Source organism: Cetorhinus maximus, chromosome 10, assembly GCF_964194155.1.
Source record: "Cetorhinus maximus chromosome 10, sCetMax3.hap1.1, whole genome shotgun sequence".
NCBI classification, from domain to species: Eukaryota; Metazoa; Chordata; class Chondrichthyes; order Lamniformes; family Cetorhinidae; genus Cetorhinus; species Cetorhinus maximus.
In genome coordinates, this window is record NC_135888.1 from 17,518,738 (window position 1) to 17,539,477 (window position 20,740).

At 46.1% G+C, this 20,740-nt stretch overlaps 1 protein-coding gene across 1 annotated transcript in view; it reads left to right on the top strand.

Annotated features, from left to right (window-relative positions):
- Positions 1-3,996: 3,996 nt before the first annotated feature.
- The window catches only part of LOC144686128 (uncharacterized), a 32,198-nt gene continuing 15,454 nt past the window's right edge, over positions 3,997-20,740 (top strand). The window contains exons 1-3 of the mRNA XM_078551272.1: positions 3,997-4,765; positions 9,252-9,608; positions 14,069-14,236. Of these exons, the coding sequence (XP_078407398.1) occupies positions 4,072-4,765; positions 9,252-9,608; positions 14,069-14,236 (1,219 nt within the window). The 5' untranslated portion in view covers positions 3,997-4,071. The remainder of the gene's footprint in view (positions 4,766-9,251; positions 9,609-14,068; positions 14,237-20,740) is intronic.

The window sequence follows — 20,740 nt, forward strand, 5'->3', positions numbered from 1 at the left end:
GCACCCAAGCTAGCTGGCTTTAATCCAATTAAGACACACACACAGATACACACATAGACACAGACCCTACTACAAGTCCAATTTAAAAATAATTTCCAATAACATTATGGACATTAATCTCTCTTCATCACACCCTTCCCTTCCTTGCAGGAAAATAATGAACCAGTTGAGCATTTATGATAATGGTAGTCATTTTTTTTGGTCTCAGCCTGTCACTGACCAGATTTCTTGAATTCAATTAAATAACTTCTCACAGTGGGATTTGAACCCTCAACCTCAGGGTTGCTAGCCCAGTACCATAATCATTAGTCTTCAACATGTGTCCTCTGGTAGTAGAAAAGAATAATGTAGTCATGTTGCTATAACCAATAAGCTAACTATATCACAGGTAAGTGTAAATTAATTGAGCTGACTAGGGAACAATGTTCAAAGGGGCTTGTTCATCCTTCGAGGCAAAGTTGACCATGTTCATTATCTTGGGTGTCTGTAGGGTTCCGGTGGGTATGTAGGTGACTGTTGAAGCCAATCTGTGCACAGAAGGTTCAGCTGCAAATAGTACAGGTTACCGCAGACAAGTGAGTTTTGGACGAGCCGGCTCGGGATTTCCTCTCCTTGCATTTTTTCTCTGCCTCTGATATGCACTTGGGAGATTGTGCCCTTTTTTCTAAGGGGAGTGTGGCTTAGCTGTAAGGCTACAACATTAATGTTGATTCTCTGACCTACATTTCCTGCAAGAGAGGCTCCCTGCTGGCAGTGAGGGATTGATATATAAAAGCACAAACCTGTCTTCATTTGGTTAATGAAAAATTTTCAAATGCACCCTTTTCACTCTAAATACACCTGGAGTCAGAATTCTTCTGAACAATACGTGTAGTGACATTGTTACTGTTTTTTAGACCCTGTTTACAGTTTTACTAGACAATGAGCCAAGACCTTCACAAATGTATTTCCAATACCTTCACATCACATAGTGACCAAAGAAAATGTTAGCTCTGTGTGTTGAACAGGTGTTTGATGGCTCAACAGTACCAAGACTATACAAGTAACCAAACGACAGAAGAAATGGGCCCTGGAAGAAAAAGAGATTTAGACTTTGATGATGATAGTTCAGAAAATGGTAAGGAGCTCATTATTTCTCAACCATATACTAAATGTGACAAATACAGGGAGGAGGAGTAAATTTTACAGAAGGGTGGAGAATAATAAAACACAAGTGGTTTCTTCTTTTCTGTTTTTGGATTGAGAGGCCAAGGTGAACAGCCAAATCTCATCGAGCAGGACATCACCGCAGAGTGAAGATAGTAGGAAAGTGGGTGAGGTGTATCAGGACGTAATGGAGAGCTGACAAACTTGGGTTTATAAAAGCCCACAAGAGGAAGGGAAGGTTGAGGGAGTTAAGGAATGCCCCAGTTTGAAGACTTTGGGCAGGAACGAATTATAGAGCATTGAAGTGGTTTTGATTTTGATGCAGTGGGAGACTTTAAGCTGCTGCAGGCACAGCTATGCATTACTTTTTGAATTGGCTCTTTATCCACGGGTTTATGTGTCAGCTGTGGCTTAGTAGGTTTCTCTGTCCCCCGACTCAAGCGGTTGTGGGTTCAAATCCCACTGCAGAGACTTGAGCACATCATCCAAGCTGCCACTTCAGTGCCGGATTGAAGGTGTGCCCCACTGTCAGGGTTGCTGCCTTTTCGATAAACCAAGGCCTTGTCTACCCTCTCAGCTGCGTGTAAAAGACCCCATCACACAATTTTGAAGAAGAGTCAGTGGAGATCTCCCCAGTGTCCATCCAATATTTATCCCTCCACCAACATCAGAAAAGGACACATTATCCATGAGCAAGTTGCCTGCCCAACTTCCCTCCTTTACTACAGGTCACCACGCTTCGAAAGAACTTCATCGGTTTTAAAGAGCTTTGGGATTCCTAGGGTTGTGAAAGGTGCTTTACAAACGCAAGTCTTTCTTCTTGTGAGGAGCTGCGACACAGGGAGGTGATACACCTTCTTGCGGCTAGTAGTCCGCATCGTACTGTGTTCCTTGTTGAACAATGTGCCTGAGGAGAGGAGAGTCAGCCCTGTCGCCAAAAGGAAAACCAGTAAAACTTGGAAATGAGTGATACTGGTCCAAACTGGAGATCCATTTTAAGGTATACAAGACCAGTTTGGACCAGTGCCAGTCATTTCTCATGTTTTACTGGTTTTTCCTTCAATTTCAGCTGGGCAACACTTCCAACTGCATGCCCCCGCCCCCACGTCCACGTCAACCTGGCCCTGTTTCCTGGGTGGGGGCTTAGTACAGATGAGTGAAGAAGAAAGGTTAGTTTAACATTTAAAATGTGGCAAGTTCCAACAAGAGGAGTAAGGAGTAAAATTGAGTGAACTTACAACAACAGCTAATGTTTATATAGTGACTTTCGTGTAATAAGCCAACACAAGGTGCTTCACAGGAGCATTATAAAACAAAGTATGACACCGACCTACATAAGGAGATATTAGGTCAGATGATCAAAAGCTTGGAGGGGTGTAGGGAGTGAATTCTAAAGCTTGGGGGTTAAGTAGCTGAGATCACAACCACCACAGTGGATCAATTAAAATGGGGGATGCACAAGAGGCCAGAGTAAAAGGAGTGCAGATATCGTGGAGGGAATTGAGGAGATCAGAGATAGGTAAGAGCAAGACCATGGCGGGATTTGTAAACAAGGATTCGAATTTTAAAATCAATATGTTGCTTGACCGGAAACCATCGCACATCAGTGAGCACAGGGGCCAAAGAGGAACAAGGACTTGCTGCGAGTTATGGCATGGGCAGCAGAGCTTTAGAATACCTTAAATTTATGGAGGCGAGAATGTTTGAGACTAGCTAGGAGTGCGTTGGAATAGGTGAGTCTGGAGGTAGCACAAAAATAAAAATAGAAATAAAAAAAAAATAAGATGAATTAGAAAGGACAAACAAGAGGAAACGGAAGAATAAGAAAACTAGAGGTAAAGAATCATTTACATTTTTACTTTCTTACAAATGTTTATTTTAGTCATTGAGAGCTAACATTTAATTAAAAAACTTGTCTGGAACTTTTCCATAAGGTAGGTAGTCCCACCGCTGAGACTGATAGCAGGACCCTAGCCCACACGGGCATTGGGACCCCGGGCAGCATTTTACCAGCCCTGTCCAATTAAAGGTGGCAGCCACCAACCAGAGCTGCCAGCCCAATCAGAAGGCTGGCAACTTGGCAGCCTCGGCAGCGTCACCAATAGAAATGGCCACTGCTGAGGCTGCTGGGAGCAGAAGAGGGCACCTCCATGTTGGGGCCCCCTGGAAGGCCAGGTAAGTTTTTTTTTTCTTATTTACCATGCTGGGACCAGGCAATATATCCTGCTGATAGGAGAAGGGTGTAATCTCCTGCAGCAGCGCTACAGCTGCCTGGGTTAGCCATTGCCAGTCCGTGGGTCATGGATCGGCCATAAAGGAGGGCCTCCCCCACCAGGAGTCCGCTGGGAAACTGCTGAGGTCTAGCCGGTGGTCTCCCCACATGGCAGCAGTTCCTCCTAACGCCAATAAAATGCTGCCGGGGCGGCGGAGGAGGGGGAGCAACTTAATTGGTTTAATTCTGGTTGGTGGGAAGAGGTTCCTGCCTCTGAAAATATCGCGGTGTGGTGGGGAGAATAAGGAGCTCCTGTCAACCCCTCAACACCTACAGCTGCCATTTCACGAGGCCTCCCCACTCCCAGCCCATCTCCAGAGGGTTGGTAAAATCCAGCCCCTTGTTTCTAATTTGTTTGAGGAATTTTATTTTTGGAATCTGAGAAGCTTTACTTACGGAATCTGCCTTTTGACTCTCTCGTGTCACAGTGCAAGAACTCAGAGCAGTAAATAAAAACAGTTTGCCCAGCCTTGCTAGCTGTATAATGGTTGGCACAGTCGACCCTTCCAACATGCATGCTGTATTAAAATGGAGAACAGGAAAGCATACAGGATACTTGATAGAATAATAATTAGCCTAATCAATACATACTTTGTTTAAAATAAATTGTGCACTTTTCTTCCACAGGACTGACGCCAAGGTCGGTGCTGGCAATGTCGGAGTACAGTTCACTCAGGAGCAATGGCGAATGTGAGACAGATGGCAAGATAACCATGAGTGATGGAACTTCTGGTAGCTCTGATCATGAAATACTTAAATCAAAGGGAACTCCAGCCTGTTCGGGAGAGGACAGAAGCAACACCAACCTGTTGTATGGTGGAGTGCAGCAGAACATAAAACGGAAAGGTGGATGGACATTGAAGGTGAATAATGTTACGTCGAGTCTGGATTCTGATAGTGGAGATAGGAGGGGGAAAGAGGGGATTTCAATGAGAAAGACATTTAAGAAGAAGTCGTGTCCAAGAGCGGAGAGGGTCGATGACACTGAGTGCTGTAACCGGGCATCTGCCGGTAACGATGAAAATACTTCAAGGGAACTACTGGAAAAACAGGGAGGGCATTGGAAGAAGGTTTCTATAGGAGCAGATAAGGGTAACATTGATCAGGGAAGTGGGGACAGCCATGACTCTGACAGAGGCAGGAGTATGAGGAAGAAGTCAAGAAAGAGGAAAGTAAGGAGAAGGGAAGCAAGCGAGGATGCTGAGGTAAAGGGTGAAAAATTTGTTGATCATGTGACTGAAGATGTTCGGCAGAAGGCACAGGAGAAAGAGAGAAGGCAGAAGAAAACAACTGACCTGGAAGATGGAGATGTGGTCTCTGTAACACAGAATGAAGCAGTGGAAGATGGTGAGTAATGAGAGTGTTATTTAATTTACTAATTATGTGTGGACCTACTGAAATCAGAGTGAAGAAGGCTGTCAGTGACCCTGCGATAGTGCAAAGAAGGGGAATCGGCAACCGTTTTACATCTCTCCCTACTTTACATCTCTCCCCGTTTTACATCCCTCCCCAGTTTACATCTCTCCCCAGTTTACATCTCTCCCCGTTTTACATCTCTCACCGTTTTACGTCTCTCCCCAGTTTACATCTCTCCCCGTTTTTTTCTCATTGAAGTCAAAGTTTACAACAATCAGGTTACACTTGTGTCCACATTATTACCATAAATTATTTAATAGATGACACCGTGAAAATGTGTTTTCCTGGTGACAAAACAGGGAGCATGTGCAGTGCACATTTCAATCCATTTTCCATCCAAAGTGAAAATGTGCACCTGACTGTTAACATTTTGTTTTAAGGTCCAGTTTTTCTCCTAATTTTTCCTTAAGACTGTTGCTGTGGTCCATTCCCACTGCAATATCTCTGTAGCATTCTTCACATGTCAGCTTAGACAGGGAGTATAGGCCTTGACAGCCACTATGGTCATTATGGGCCTAGATGGATAGTATGGACCTAAATGGCCAGTATGAGCCTAAATGACGAGTATGGGGCCTAGGGACCTATATGGAAGGTATGGGCCGAGATGGTCAGTATAGAAACATAGAAACATAGAAACTAGGAGCAGGAGGAGGCCATTTGGCCCTTCGAGCCTGCTCCGCCATTCATTATGATCATGGCTGATCATCCAACTCAATAGCCTGCTCCCGCTTTCTCCCCATACCCTTTGATCCCTTTCGCCCCAAGAGCTATATGTAACTCCTTGATGAGCCTAGATGGACAGTATGGGCCGAGATGGTACTGGCAAGCTATTCCAACACAGCTCAGCTTAATCCAATTCTCAACCAATACTGTATCCACAGTCAGGAACCACTGGGCAGTGATCAGGTAAGTGAACCATGGCTTCCCCTAGCTCGAGATTCCAAGGTGTAGCGGCAGGGTTAGAAAGACCAAGAAGATTTAGTTGCACAATGTGAGCATGGGTGTTAATCACTTGTACTTAAGGTTGACAATTGTAAGTACACACCCAAGAATGTCTCCTTGCCAATGGCTCCTTGTTCTGATAAGCAGTGTTCGTGTCACTCAGATGTGAAACCTTGGTTCCTGCACAGGATAAAAGCAGGTGTCTCAGTCCAGGGCCTCTTCCCTGTGCAGTGTGTAACCTTCAGACCAAAGAGATGGTCGAGCTTCACACTCACTGGACACATTAGTGATGCCTGCACCTCGATGGTGCTGGTCATTGCTGCCAGAATATCCTGGGCAGGTGTCACAGAGTTCCCTCATTCTCTCTGTGTGCTCTCAGCATCTGGCCCCCCATCTCTTCAGCATCTGTGACTGGTCTGGTAACCCAGTGCACATGAAGGGGTCAGGTGCTGAAAGCTGACAAAGAATCAGGTGCATTTAAAGTCTCACAGCGGCATCTCAATGATATGACCCTGATCACAGAGCGCAAGTGAGCTGCCCTCAGCCAGACAGGAATCAGACATTCACACTGCATGTCATCATCATCCTCCTGGTATCTAGCGATTATTAGGGCCTCCGCTGCGTCTCCATGACATGAGCCTGAGCACTGAGGGTATGTCCGCTGCCATCAGCCACACAGGAGTCAAATGTTCACAGATGCAAGGTGAGGACTGTCCTCACTGCATCTCGTCATCATCCTCCATGAATCTTGCGGCTATGAGGGCCTCCTGAGTGCGTCTGCCGCATCTGGCTGGTGTGATGGTCTCATCACCGGCATCCTCGCCTTCAAGGACCTCATCACCGTCATCCCCTTCGATGTCCTCCTCATTGAATGAGACATGTAGCTCCTCCATCTCCTCCTCAGCCAGGCCCTTCCCCCATTGCAGCGCCAGGTTGTGTAGCGCGCAGCAAGCAGCAATGTTGTGTGACACCCCCTGGTGACTGTATGCAGTGCTCGAGGCACCAGAACCTCAGTTTCAAAATGCCTACCATTTGCTTCACAAAAGCCCAGGTCACAGCATGAGCCTCGTTGTACCTTCGCTCTGCTGGAGTCTGAGGCCACCGCACAGGCGTCATCTGCCACATCCTCTCTGTGAGTAGCCCTTGTACCTGAGGAGCCAACCCTGCAGCTTCTGTGGACCCTGGAAGATGTCAGGGATCTGAGACCCGCTAAGGATGTAGGAGCCGTGGACTCTCCCTGGGAATGGTGTGCAGACCTGTAGGATGTATTTGTTGTGGTCACAGACCGGCTGAACGTTCAGCGAGTGGAAGCCCTTGCGGTTCACATACTGGAATGTTTGTTGCCATGGAGATCTAAGTGCCACCTGAGTGCAGCCAATGGCACCCTGCACCTGTGGGAAACCTGAGATCTACGTAAGTTCCAGTGCTCTTGCTTCCTGGCTTTCCTGATCCTGATTGGACCGCACAAAGTTGTGTGCCTTCGTGAAGATGGCGTCCATGACCTCCTGGATACACTTGTACGTGGAGGCTTGCAAAATTCTGCGCAGGTCACCTGTGGAGCCCTGGAAGGAGCCACTGGCATAAAAATGGAACGCCGTAGTCACTTTCATGACCGCTGGCAGTGGATGCCCACCATGCCCCTGTGGCATCAATTCCTGCAGCAGGTGGCATATGTGACCAACCAGCACCCTAGACATGTGCAGTCTTCAGTGACATTGATTCTGAGTCATCTGCAGGAATGACAGTTGCCGTCTATAGACGCTGGGTCTAGCGAGGCATCTACAAGCGACGGCTCCCTGTGGATCGTCAGCTGTGTGTGCAGCAGGTCCTGCCACCCCTTCATCTTGAGGGAGCTGCTTCTCCCTTTGCCAAGCCAGGTGCCTTGGCTGCACTCTTCTTCTCTGCTCCCTGTAAGCTGTGTGGCATACAGCTAAACACCAGGATCCATGATCCCGATGTTCTCCTCCTGCAGGATCAAAGAGAGAGACACGTAGGTTAGCACATGTGTCCTAAGGACCTCTCTTGGTTAAGTCTGAAGGCCCCTTCAGGCATGCAGGAGAGTGCTGGCCACCACTTGGATGGCCAGTGTGTAGTACACTCATTGGCTGTCTGAAACCCCACCCACCTCCGCCCTGCGCCACTTGACTGATTGGCACCCGCTTTGCCCATTGGACTGCATGCTGTGCTCTCAGCTCAGGAGCAGACATTCTCCTAACCCCCACTGCAAGGCTGTGCTGTTAGCTTGAACCATAATGGATACTGGTCCAAACCTGAATAAAGACATTGCAAGGGGCTGTGAGCACCTCCACCAGTGACTGTGCCATGACCACCATTCACAAGGGGATTGTGCAACTTGCCCAGTCGGCCAATTGCTCTGCTGCCCCCTAAAACACATTATTTTGCAGTGTGAACTTGAGGGGTGAAAAGATCTGGAGCATTTGGTGGCACTTTCATGCTTCTGCGTTGCTTGAGTGGGCAGAAAAGCTTCTGATGCCCAACTTCAAACATGTCAATGGAGCTGCTGCTGAACGGTCTCAGCTGTGGAAGTAAGCTCACTTCTGACAAGATTTTCCAAGTGCGTGGCCGCTTCCCTCACCCGCTCCCACCTCCCACCCTCCCTCCCGGCCCCCCGGCGTGTGCTGGTGTTCCCCCTTCAGCCTGTGCTGCCTTGCCGCCCAACACCAACCCCCAACCACCCTCCTGACCATGGGCTGACCCAGACTAGAGCCTTTGCCCCGGCAATGCACTGAAAGCCTGCCAGGATAAAGCGACTTTCCTGTGCGTTCCCCCCCCACCACCACCACCACCACCACCACCGCCAAATGCCTGGTGCCTCTTCCTTGATGTGCTGTGGGTGATCCTCGCGAGCGCTGAGCAGGGTTGTGTGCACTCACCTCCAAGTTCACCTCGAAGTTCAGGTCCCCAGGTACACGCCTTTTAAAGGCAGTTGTGAAGCACGGCGTTCCGAAGTCATGGGCGGTAAATTTGCCGTGGGGGTGATGATTCCAGCAAGCAAGATTTATATTGAGATGCTAAAGTATTGAAATTAGGGTCCCAAAGTACAGGGGTGGGAAATGGGCCTGACACTGATGGATGGAGCAGGTGACCGCAAACTGGATTCACAAGGGTGTGAAACCGATTTTTGGCCTTCTCGCTATATTGTCGTCTCCCCACCCTCCTGCCCCCACCTGCCATGATGCCCACCGCCAAAGGGACTGAATGATTCCACTCTATGGCTCAGTGTTACACCAGGTAGTGCCTTTGACCACTATTGTATGTCATTTATCATTTTAATTTCAGTTGCGCAACCAATAGGGATACAAGGTAAAAGTGCTGGTTATAAGCCATACCGCACTTGTGCCACTTGCTTTAACTCACTCTTGCCTTTCCTGTCAAAACCCCAATGTAATCAATGCAAAGTTGGTGATGTTGTTTTTATATTTATGGGAAAACAAACTGTGAACATTATTGCCAGGTTTCCTGAGAAATGAAGCTGAAATCCTTGACAACCATCCCAACAGCATTGAAGGAGAAATGCCAATTGTGCAAGATACAGAGAAGGTGCTTGGCAATGACAGCAAAGCACTGAATCCAATAATAAATAACGAAGAGACGTCAACGAAAGATAGACCCGATGTTGTGCAGCAATTATCGATCGACAAGGAGTCTGCAGACCTGAGATGGGAAGACGTGCTCAGTAGTGAACTAAAGGAAGAACACACAGAGGAGAACCTTCAAGGCAGCAACAGTGAAAATGAAAAGAGACTTGGTGAAAAGATGAACCAGCAACCTGAAACCCACCTTGACAAAGACAAGCGGCTCAATAAAGATAGTAAGTAGGAACAGGTTAGAAGTCTGACTGCTATTCCGATTGAAAAAATATTCCAGCCACTGTAAGAGCTGGATTGAAATCAATAGTGTGAATCAGGCATAAAAGCTGTAAATTGGAAATATCCTGCAGGGTGATCAGCATTTTAAAGAGGAAATACATAGAATTTACAGTTGCAGAAGCAAGCCATTCAGCCCAACTGGTCTATGCCTAAATATTCCCTATATTCCCTCTTCCTATAACCATATCACCATATCCTTCTATTCCTTTCATCCCTCATATGTTTCCCTTGCTTTCCTTAAATGCATCAATGCTAATCATCTCGACTACTCCCTGTGGCAGTGAGTTCCACATCCTAACCTCTCTCTGAATAAAGAAGAATTCACTGTTGGATTTATTAGTGACTATCTTATATTTACAACTGATAACTAGGGTCTCCCTCTTGAGTGACAACATATTCTCTATGTCTAAGTATCAAACACTTCCATAGTCTTCAAGATCTCTATCAATGCTTCACTCCACCTCCTCTTTTCCAGAGAAAAGAGCCTCAGCCTGTTCCATCATTCCTATTAGCTATAAGCTCTCAGTTCTGATATGTTTATTGTACCTTCTCCAGCATCTCAGTTTTCTGGAAGTGTTCGTTTTTGGAGCAGTGCTGGAAATGTAGAAGTTTATGTTGCAGACACTCAGTCAAGGCATAAAGCATTCCCTGGGTTGCAATAGAATAGCTAAATGTACAGTACATTTTGATTTACCCTGTCCCCTGAATGAGCCTCTGCCCTAAGGGGAGGGGGGTGGGTGGGGATGTGGGGGGGAGAGGAATCATGGTAGAAGATAAAATATCATAAAACTTTTGAAAATCGAAATGCGATTGCTTTTATCCTAATGGAGAAGTTTGACATTCCCAAAACATAAATTAGTTTTTCAGAGCCAGTGAAGTTGTTCAACAATAACGATGAACCTAGTGCACCCTTAAAAACCCAGGCCTGAATTTTACCTTTGGCGGGTGGGCGCGATCGGCGGGCCCAGGAGCAGTCAGGAAACGGGCCGCTGACTGTGATTGGCCCCCGACTGCGATTTCGTGCTGGCTGGCCAATTAAAGGCCAGCATGAAACGCGTGCTGAAAACCTCAGTGCTGCCGGGGTGAGGGCGGGCGATGATGTTTCTGTGGGCGCGGGTGAGCGCAACAAGGAAGCTCCCTGAAGGCAGGGAGCAGCCTCCTTCATGGAGCTGCAGACCTGAAAATGCTCAAATAAAGGCTTAAAAAGCTACAGTAAAAATGTCCATGCATCACAATCAATCACCTGAAAATACAGCTAATAAAAATGATGTCCACAGATATTTATTTTTATTTTATTTCATAATGGAAATTTCATCCCGCCCTTGGATGAGGTTTGATGAAAAATGCAAAGGCCACCTGGTTGATTCGCCCGTCCGCCAACCATAAGGTTGGACGGGCCACGACAAATTGGAGGCAATTGTGCCGTTAATGGGCTTAATTGCCCTCTTAATTGTCGGCGGGCCCGCATCCGACTTCTGTGTGCGCCCGCCGAGCGAAATATCAGCGTGAGTGCGCAATGATGTCGGGATGCTCACCCGATGTTTCCTCATGCGATTTTGTGTCTGATCGGGTCGGGCGTGTGCCTGCCCACGGGACATAACATTCAGCCCCCTGTTACACATCAAGAGTTTTACATTTTTCAAGGATTTTTGCAGTGAGACTAATCACATAAAAGGGCAAGTTATCATCAGTTCTGTGATTTCTAATTGCTTAGAGTCTTGGGGCACATCCAGGGCCAGGGAGAGAAATCATGCGCCCCAGTGCTTCTCCTGTTTTCAGGCCCCATAATCCACTCCTCCCACCACCCCCCACTTTAACCTTCCCCTCAATCGCACATGATATTTTTTCCCACTTCAAGATTCACCAATCAATTCACCAAACAATAACATAAAAGTCCTAGTAAAATGATAATGCCCATTGTTGGCATCTGGTTACAAATATCATCGTTAAAAATATGCAGCGTGGGTCATTAATATTAAAAAACAGCAACACTGTAGTGCTGTGTAAGTTTGTGCGAGCCCTATAGGTGATCCCACCATGACTATTAAACAAACCAGAAAGTACAAATTTTACTTTAACAGCATTGTAAATACTGTTAATTTAAGAGGAAAATATCCCATTAGTTATTTATATCACTGTGCAGACGATACCACTGATTTTGGTGACTGCCTCACCTCATTAACATGTTCTGCACATTGCACCATACGGATGTGGTGAGAGTAAATTCACATTTGGGGGAAAGATTCAATACTTGCAACCCACGTAAACTGCACAAGCTCCTTTCCATTCTGTAGAAGTAGAAGAAAACTTTCTTCTGCCTGGGTACATGTTATTATTCAATATAATTATTTCAAATGGGGGCTGTAATTGGATTCTATTTTATCAGTAATGTCACAAGATAGAAAGATTAAATGGCTCCTGAGCGTCAAAGTGGAATGACTGAACAACATAGGTCTTCACTGTCAGCGAGAAGCATTGGAGCCTTCAGGTGTCTCTGTGCAACACAACTTCATCACAATATTTCAATATCTCAAAAAACTCATAAAAAAGCACCAAGATAGTGTGGGATAATAGGTAAGTAGACAAAAGGACAAGATTGAAGTCAATGGAAATACTCTTGAGAATCCTGTACAATATAAAACAGGTTACACATTCACCATGAGCCCATTATGCACTCCTGTCCTGGCAATCTCACTCCATAAAGCCAACTCAGAGTAAACTTTCATTAGCAACAAAATAAACAGAACTCCAGCCCTGATCTCACCCTCTATTCACAAGATAATTATGGATGACAAAGGTCATCTAGCCCAGTTCATCACATCCATCCCAGAATGACATACGTATTATGAGCAGGAGTAGGCCATTTGGCCCCTCGAACCTGCTCTGCCATTTGACAACATTGTCTCCATTATAGCAGTGCGTACATTATATCAGTGACTACAACTCAAAAATACTTAATTAGCTGTAAAGCAGTTTGGAACATTGTGAAAGGTGCTGTATAAATATAGGTTTTGTTTTTCTTTCATTACACCTGTATGTAGCAGGCAAAGAGACTGTAGCAATGGTGAAATTAGAAGCCCAATACTGATTCTCTAAGGATAATTAATCACAGAGCAATCAACTGATGTTAGGAAAATGGCTACAAAAAAACTAGTACACTTACAAAACAATTCGACTCTGTAGCTAACCTCCCCCCAACCCCCCCACCCACCACACACACACACCTACACACAACACACACATACCACACACACCCCCACACCTGCACACGCACACAACACACACATACCACACACACACACACCCGTACCCGCACACACACACAACACACACACACAACACACACACACCACACACACAAAACACACACACACCCACACACAACACACACATACCACACACACACATCCACACACACACACACACCACACACACACACACACACACAGACACAATGCACACATACCACACCCACACACATACGCACACACACACCCCAACATCCAGTTGGTTCTAAAATTGTAGGGAATTCGGTTACCATTTTTCAAGCAAGAACACTCTCCTGACAGTTGCTGTGCTCCTGGTTACCTTTGGGCAGCTTCGCTTTTCTGGCAGACTTTTCAAAAAGAAAAACAGATCCACGAAGCTGCCCGAAGGTCAGAAGCAGCAGTGCAGAAACTCAGTGAAATTGACACTGAAACTGACAGAACGGCTTTGAAAAGATTGGAACTCTCCATTTCCAATTTTAAAAATAAGGGAAACGTCTCCACGTGTGACTCAGTTGCATTAACAGGGACATATTAGAAATGATGTTTAAAACTGTTTATTCATTTTTTGATTACTATTGGAAACCTCATCCCGCCCGTAAAAAATCCAAAGGCTGCCTGGCCGATTTACCCGCCCACCACTGTAATGTTGGGCGGGCAGCAAAAAAATACTGCTGAGCTAATTGATGAATGGACTTAACAGCCCTCTTAATCGTTGGTGGGCGCACTACCAACTCTCGGGCGGGCCCGCCGACCGAAATATCGCGCGAGTGCGTGATGAGGCCGGGACGCTCGCCTGACATCATCGCGGACTATTTTACGCCCGATCGGGTCGGGTGCACGCTCGCTCCCAGGATGTAAAATTCTGCCCACCGTCATTACTACTGCAATATCTGTGTTAAAATGAATGCAATACAGGGTAGCTGAGGCGAGGATATGGAGGAAGCTCAACTCTGCACCTAACTGTGCTCTACCTGAGCCAAGAGTGGGAAGGGAGAATGACAGAGGAAACCACCCGGAATGATGCTGTCTTAACATGTATAATCACTTTGCATCTTCTCTCTACCTGCAGCCCCTGATAGAATTTTTTTTTTGTACATATATAATGAGTTTTATTTGTAACTTTGTTTCTGAAGTGGAGCTGGCTGCAAGGGTTCGCGAGAAACTGGCTTTGGCCCTTCAACGTGCAGAGTGTGCCTCGTCTGAAGCAGAGCTCAGTGACACCAGTGAGGCCAGCAGAAGCGAAGGCTGGCAGGAGAGTGAGGAAGGAGCAAAGGACCCAACACATGGACGACTAAGGATCGGTAAGGAAAATAACAAACTAACTCTGCAAGGGTGGGCCAAAAATAGAAAGTGCTGGAAAAACTCAGCAGGTCTAGCAGCATCTGTAGAGAGAGAAATAGAGTTAACGCTTTGTTTCAGGTTTCCAGCATCAGCAGTGTTTTGCTTTTATCTACAAGCCGGGGGTTGTTATTCAAACGTACAAAATTGGTGGGCAGGAAAAGGCCATTTGATCCATCAAGCATGCTCCACAGGCCATGATGACTCAACCATCATGACTAAATGCTCCTTCCCTTGCCCCACCCTCTAAGCAATGTAGAGACACAATGCTTAGTCAGAATAAAAGGCTCGTATTTGTATTGTGCTCATTGACCTACATTGATTCCTGGCCTTGCAGCACCTGGATTTTAAAATTCTCATCCTTATTTTCAAATCCCTTCATTGCCTCTTCCCCTCCCCATCTCTATACCTGCCATAGCCCAACGACATTCTGAGATTTCTGCGCTTTCCCAATCCTGGTCTCTTGCACAGCACAATTTTAATTGCTCCACCATTGGTAGCCTTCAGCGGCCGAGGCCCCAAGCTCTGGAATTTCCTCCCTAAACCTCTCCACCTCTCTCCGCCCCTCTCTCTCATTTAAGACTCTCCTTTACACCACCTACCTCTTTGGCCAAGCTTTTGGTCACCTGCCCTTCCACCTCCTGAAGTGGCTCACATCTCATTTTGTGAACATTCCTATGAAGTGCCTTGAGATGTTATATAAATTAAAGATTAAAGATGCTATATAAATATAAGTTGTTGTTGCTTATCACCCTTTGCATAAAGGGGTTAAATATGTGCAGTAGGGGGGAGGTGGTGCCATATGTCTCTGGATCAGTATTCCAGAAGACCCAGGGTACCTGGTGTTTCTCAGGTGTCGGTGCAGACTCGATGGGCCGAAGGGCCTCTTCTACACTGTGTGATTCTGTGACTCTGTAATGCTTTGGGGACTTGGGTTCGAATCCCACCACGGCAGATGGTTAAATTTGAATTCAGTAAAAATCTGGAATTAAAAGCCTGATGATGAACACAAAACCATTGCAGATTGTCATAAAAACCCACCCGGTTCACTAATGCCCTTTAGGGAAGGAAATCTGCTGTCCTTAATTGGTCTGGCTTACATGTGACTCCAGACCCAGAGCAATGTGGTTGATTCTTAAATGCCCTCTGAACAAGGGCAATTAGGGATGGGCAATAAATGCTGGCCTAGCCAGCAACGCCCACATCCCATGAACGAATAAGACAAAAAAACTCCCCTCTGCTCAGCTTGAGCCCATTTCTCCTGGGCCTAGAGTTTCTGTCAGCGATGAACATTATTGTGCTGAATTTTACCAGCGCTCTGGAGAGGCTGGGAGGCGGGAAGCCTAGTAAAATGGTGGTGGAAGGCGTTGGGGAGGGCTGCCCAATACGTTCCCACTGCCACAGGATATTACCGATGGCAGGAACGGAGGTGGGCAGCCAATTATCTCAATTAATTGATCAATTAATGGCTACTTCCTGCCCTGCTGGCATTTTACCAGCATCAGGATGGGCCCTTGCCAGTGGGGAGACCACTTGGCATATCGAGGCAGCTTCCCAGACAGTTCCAGGGATGGGGGCGCCTACCTTTACGGCTGCTGCATGGTCCACAGAAGTGCCCCCGCCCTCTCTCTTCCCCCCCCCACCCCCTTCCAGGTGGCTATGACCATCCCCACAGCTCCAACACCAGTTCATCTCTCCAATCACCTGGTCCAGCCTCCCTGGCATTAAGTAAACTATCCTCAGCTGGTCTTCCAGGATGTCAAGTTAAGCTTGGGCCAAGATTCTAGATCTTTGTTTAAACTCGCTGGGAGGGATTTGTCTTTGGGCGTTAGTGTAAAACTTGTCTTTCTAGGCAAGGTGGCGGGGGTGGGGTGGTTCACAGAGCCAGGTGATGCTGTGGGGTATGAGCTTGTCGGGGTAAAATGCTGCGTATTCCTGTAGATGGTACATATCGCAGGCTCCATGGAGGCGCCCTCTTCTTCTCCCTGGGACCTCAGCAGCGGCCACCTCCATCGCTGGCGGCCAAGGCTGTCGAGCTGCCGGCCCTCTGATTGGGCTGGCAGTTCTGAGAGGCAGGCCACCATCCTTAATCGGACGCCGGTCCCAGCAGCAGTCTCTTAACTGGCTGCCGCTGGTAAAATCCCGCCCAGGGTCCTGCCAACCCGTCTGTGTGAGCTGAGGAGCACTTATGGCCCCGACGGAGGGATTCCCCATCTTTTGGGCAAATTCGGCTCATAATTGGGGTTCAGGTTATCTATTCCCTCAAGAATTTTAATTAAATGCACACACGCACAGGTTATTTCAGGGGTCGAGGCCTCAAATCCCATCACGGCAACTCTGGGGGGATTTAAATTCAATTGATTAAAAAAAGACTCTGGAATTGAAAACTAATCGTAGTAGAAACTATCATCAATTGTCATAAAAATCCATCTTGTTCACTAATACTCTTTAGGGAAGGAAATCTGCTGTTATTACCTGGTCTGGCCTACATGTGACTCTAGACCTACAGCAATGTGGTTAACTCTTAAATGCCCTCTGAAATGGCCTAGCAAACCACTCAGTTCAAGGTCAATTAGGGACAGGCAACAAATACTGGCTTTGCCAGTGATGCTCACATCCCATGAAAGAATAAAAGAAAATGCATGTCCGTCAATATGAGCAAACAGACACTTTTAAAACTCAAGTTTTGATTTAATAGGCGGGCACTTTTTCTGTGTTTCCGTTGGTCTCTCAGCAATAATGTAATGACCAGGGGCAGATCATTGGTAGGAACCCATTAGACTCACACCACCCATTCCCTCCCATCGCCCCTTTTCAAATCTGTTTTGGGTTTACCAGTAACAATTCTGGCAAAAGCCAGACAGGAAAAAAGAAAACTGGAAATTCAAAACAGGATTTCCTCTCTGACTCAGAGCTGAACAGTTACTATTTATAAGGGTGGTACAGAACCGAGAGTTTATAACCATCAGGAAAAACTGAACGGGCTAGGGCTCTTTTTCTCTAGAAAAGAGAAGACAAAGGGTGACTTAATCGAGGTCTTTAAAGTTATGTAAGGGTTTGATAGGGTAAAAGTAGAGATGAGTGAGACCAGAACTAGGGGTTATAAATCTAAGTTAGTAGCTGATAAACCCAATAGGCAATTGAGGAGATACTTCTTTACCCAGAGTTATGAGAAAATGGAACTGACTACCTTAAGAACATAAGAACATAAGAAATAGGAGCAGGAGTAGGCCATTCGGCCCCTTGAGCCTGTTCTGCCATTCAGTAGGATCATGGCTGATCTTCTTGTGTTTCGATTTCCACATCCCCACCCACTCCTCGATAACCTTTGATTCACTTGCCTAGCAAGAATCTATCTACCTCTGCCTTAAAAATATTCAATGACCCCACCCCCACCACCTTCTAAGGCAGAGAGTTCCAAAGTCGCACAACCCTCTGAGAGAAAAATTTCTCCTCATCTCTGTCCTTAAAGGTTGACCCCTAGTTTTAAAACAGTGCCCCCTATTTCTGGACTCACCCACAAGAGGGAAACATCCTTTCGACATCTGCCTTGTCAAGGCCGTTCAGGATCTTGTATACTTCAAATAAGGAGCAGTAGTAGTGATCTGCCCAAGGGCAAGTCCTTTGTTCATTTCTCCATGGCTTACAGTCTTGTATTTCTTCTTCAGTTGCTTGCCTCCCAATCAGCCTCCCATTTTCAACTTCAATGAAAAACGAGCAATATGATTATGGATAAGAATACATGAGGTGATTTTCTATTGCTTTCCTCATGAGTGCTTGAAGGGAACACAAGTCCTCTCCCCAAAGGGTCCTCTGCCGTTGTACCTCAAGGTCCTGGCTCTTCCCCCATCACCACCGAAAATTCATTGGTTCCACCATTGGTCATGACTCACAACCCTGAGCGTGGGACCCTTACCTGGGCCTTGGGGCACTTCACAAAAGGTTGGAGACACCCACCCCCTGAGGTCTCAAATGACCCTGCTACCCAACCGCAAAGAGTAATGGAGGTGAAAAGATGCTGAGGTGAGGTGGAGGTGAATAGATGTAACTAAGGGGAAGCAGGGTAAGAGCATGAGGGTGAAAGAAATAGAAGGATATTTTGATAAGGTCAAATGAAGAGTGACAGGGTGAGGTTCATGTGGAGCATAAAACACTGGCATGGGCTAGTTGAGCCCAATGTCCTATTTCTGTGCTGGACATTTATTCTATGCAGTTCTATTTGCAGACCTCCCTTTTTAGATGACACATGGAGTCTCATAAAAAGAAATTAAATATATATACTAATGATTCAATCCTTAAATAATTTATGCAGATCGTGAAACAAACACCACTGAACTCAATTTCCATCCCCTCCATCACCAGCACTGTACCATCTACAGGGTCCATTGCATTTTACACCAACAAGCTCATGCCCACCGCATCGCCTGGGTCTGTGTCACCAAGAAAGACAAGTTTTACAGTAAGCCCAGAGTCAAAATACTCCCAGCAAGTTTTTAAAAATCAGCTAGCCGGAATCTTAGACTAAGCTTAATTTAACACAAATGCTCCAAATTACTTTGGTTACAGGTTTCAGTGTGGAAGTTAAACAAAGCTGTCTGAATGGATTAAGTTGTGTAACTGACAGCTCTTTTTGTTCACTTTGAGTGGTCAGTTTTTCCCTAATTCTGCAAGTTTTATTTTATTGATTCATTCCTGCGATAATGTTCGTGTGGAGCATAAACACAGACATGGACTAGTTGAGCCCAATGACCTGTTTCTGTGCTGCACATTCATTCTGTGCAGTTCTATTTGCAGAGCTGACTAGGTCAGTTTTTATTGCCCATCCCTAATTGCCCTTGAGAAGGTGGCTGTGAGCTGCCTTCTTGAACTGCTGCAGTCCATGTGGTGTAGGTACACCCACAGTGCTGTTAGGAAAGGAGTATCAGGATTTTGACCAAGCAACAGTGAAGGAACAGCGATATATTCCCAAGTTAGGATGGTGAGTGGCTTGGGGGGGGATCTTGCAGGTGGTGGTGTTCCCATGTGTCTGCTGCCCTTGTCCTTCTAGGAGGTAGAGCCTGTGGGTTTGGAAGGTGTTGTCAAAGAAGGCTTGCTAGTTGTTGCAGTGCATCTTGCAGATGGTGCACACTGCTGCCACTGTGCATTGGTGGTGAGGGAATGACTGTTGAAGGTGGTGGATGAGGTGACAATCAAGTGGGCTGCTTTGTCCTGGATGGTGTTGAGCTTCATGTGTTGTTGGAGTTGTACACATCCTGGCAAGTGGAGAGTATTCCATTACAGTCCTGACTTGTGCCTTGTAGATGGTGGTCAGGCTTTGGGGAGTCAAGAGGTGAGTTCTCTCCACAGAATTCCTTGTCTCTGACCTGCTCCTATAACCACTATTTTTATATGGCTGGTCCAGTTCCGTTTCTGATCAATGTTAACTCCCAGGACTGAATATTGAATTCAACAACTTTAGATCTTGAATTCCCTCCTCCATCCCCACCCCGTTTCCATTTCTTCCCCCTCCCTTTTGTTTTTTCCAATAATTTATATAGATTTTTCCTTTCCCACCTATTTCCATTATTTTTTAAATCTATACTTTTAATGCCCTGTTAGTCTTTCCACCCCACCTCCACTAGAGCTGTACCTTCAGTGTCCTGCCATCCATTCTTAATTAGCACATTCGTTTAGATAATATCACCACCTTCAACACCTCTTTGTTCCTTTGTCTGTGACATCTTTTGATTATCTGCTCCTATCACTGCTTGCTTGTCCCTACAACCACCCCCCCCACCCCCCTAACTTCTCTCCCCCCACCCTCCCACCTTAAACCAGCTTATATTTCACCCCTCTCCTAATATTACTCAATTCTGTTGAAGGGTCATGAGGACTCAAAACATCAACTCTTTTCTTCTCCGCCAATGCTGCCAGACCTGCTGAGTTTTTCCAGGTAATTCTGTTTTTGTTTTGTAACTCCCAGGATGTTGATCATGGGGGATTCAGCCTTGGTAACACCATTGAATGTCAAGTGCCAGTGAAACTTTTCTGGGATATTTCTGGAGCTGTGCTGTTTGAACACAACATGGACAACAAGTATCAAACATTCGATTGATGAGAGAATTCTATTGCAGGGGTCAGCAGTTAAACCAATGACACTGAAATCTGCATATAGTGGAGAAAGAAAGACATGCGTTCCTCTAGAGTGTTTCACAACCTAGGGACGTTTTAAAGTGCTCTACAGCCAAAGAAGTAATTTTGAAATGTAGTCACAGCTGTAATGCAGCAGCCAGTATGCACACAGCAATAAACTGTAAGTGAAATAAAAGCAAAATACTGCAGATGCTGGAAATCTGAAATAAAAACAGGAAATGCTGGAAAAACTCAGCAGGTCTGACAGCATCTGCAGAGAGAGAGAGACAGAATTAACGTTTCGAGTCTGTATGACCCATCTTCAGAGCAAAACTATAAGTGATGTTGATTGAGCA